This window comes from Berghia stephanieae, chromosome 10 (genome assembly GCF_034508935.2).
Source record: "Berghia stephanieae isolate SIO BIC M18660-M18661 chromosome 10, UCSD_Bste_1.3, whole genome shotgun sequence".
NCBI classification, from domain to species: domain Eukaryota; kingdom Metazoa; phylum Mollusca; class Gastropoda; order Nudibranchia; family Aeolidiidae; genus Berghia; species Berghia stephanieae.
In genome coordinates, this window is record NC_088369.1 from 46,260,912 (window position 1) to 46,262,811 (window position 1,900).

Below are 1,900 nucleotides of genomic sequence, written 5' to 3' on the forward strand. Positions count from 1 at the left end.
ACAGTGTTGTGTCCCTATTAAAAAGAATGAAATAGAGACTTACGGGGGTCATGTCTCGCCCGTATTCACAGTCCTACATGTAGGGTATATTATTTTAACGTCTAAATCTAATAAGAATAAGTTCTGATTTAACCAAGGAATTTACCGTTTAATTCTATGGATTTAACATAGTCTCGCAAGAAATAAATTCATGATAAATTTGATGATCAAATTTCAGTTTAATTTATTAATCTAAATCGTTTCTTAAAATCCTTGTCTCGCTCGGAAGAATGGGTACGAGTTTCTCCCGTGCTTTTCCACGAATTCAAGGCATCTTACAGTCGATGTATCAATATTATATAAAGCAGCAACAGTTGCAATATTATATTATATTAGCATGGTTAGCTTTAGGGCAGGAAAATAAAAAAAAACCTAACTGGTTATGTGTTGCTGTTGGCGCTTTGAGTACGTTTAGTGGATATTGCTCTATTATTTATATAAAATCTCAAGTTGGCGCGAAATAAAAATTATTGTATAACATAAATATTACACAACGTGTTTCCCAAGATATTTATAGTAACTCTCTTTGAGCAATTTGCGAACATCCAAAGTGCGAATAAACTACATACAGAGTTGACCACCAACGAGTACAATATAATAACAGATTTGACCATTTATCAGATTTTTTTTCTCACTCGTCATTATTAAACTGTTTTGTCTGTAGCCGGAGGAAGGGAGGCCAAGACCGAAACGTTGTTTGCTTCGTATTCTCCCAGTCACATTCATTCTCATTCACTCGCTTATTTTTCTCCCTCACTGCAATGTTATGGTTTTTTGGGGTCATGACCCTTTAATACTGACCGATTCCGAAATGGACTCCTTTCTCAAGCGCTTGTTTACATCGACAACAGGAGCCTCTCATCGTGGAATTTCTCACTGTGCAGTTGCTATTTGGGTAATAATAGTGTTTAAGTTTAACATTATGCTATTTAAATGATATCTTAATCTGTATTATGATTAAGCACTAGTGCACATCGGACATATTGGTTACTGGTCAAAATTCAAACATACACATACACTCAGTGTCACTCGTTTTCTGTCGACTGCAGTTTTGCACTCACTTCACCGACTCTTGTGTAATTATATTATTAGATTTAGATCTAAGTCTTAGGTCTTAGTCTTAATTAGCACTCTCTGACTCTCAAAGTACTTTCTAACTTGCCCCAATAACTAATAATTAATTCTTTATTTTATTTTTGTCATTGTTGCATTAGACATACCTACTAGAAATACTCTCAAGCCAACATTTTTTATTACGTGGGCACCACGACTGCAGAAAGACAAAAGACCTCATAGAAAGTGTTCTAAGACGCGCAACTAGGGTTATTCCTGGATTCAAAGATCTAGAATACACAGAAAGACTGAAAAAGATACGAATACCGAGCATGCAGTATAGGAGAGACAGAGGAGACCTTATAGTTATAGCCTTATCGAAGTGTTCAAATCAAAATACACGCATAATCTGTAAACACGAGCCTTCTCAATCTTGATTCCACCAGCACCACCAGAGGACACAGATTCAAACTCTCCAAGGAAAAATGTTATCTAAACCTTAGGCAGAACTTTTTCTCAGTTCGGGTAGTCGACAAATGGAACCGCCTGCCTGCAACAGTTGTCGACGCCCCTTCATTGCAGGCATTCAAGTGCCGTCTTGATGCTCATTGTGAAACAGAAAAATACTATTTGTAGAGTTTAATTCAGACACCTCCTTCTTTTATGTGGCATGCCCAGTTTTGAGAGACGTGAATTAAATACGTTCACGAATGCACAAGAGCAGATAAAAGGCTGTAAAAGCCTACATAAATCTGGACTTATATCATATCATCGCTGTGATTATCCCCAGACAGGATAATGAAAATTT

General features: G+C 36.6%; 1 protein-coding gene across 1 annotated transcript in view; it reads left to right on the forward strand.

The window, feature by feature from the left end:
- The first annotated feature begins 826 nt into the window (after positions 1-826).
- LOC144955862 (deoxyribodipyrimidine photo-lyase-like) overlaps positions 827-1,900 on the forward strand; it is a 31,279-nt gene continuing 30,205 nt past the window's right edge. Inside the window, exon 1 of the mRNA XM_078886078.1 lies at positions 827-934. Within this exon, the coding sequence (XP_078742204.1) occupies positions 851-934 (84 nt within the window). The 5' untranslated portion in view covers positions 827-850. The remainder of the gene's footprint in view (positions 935-1,900) is intronic.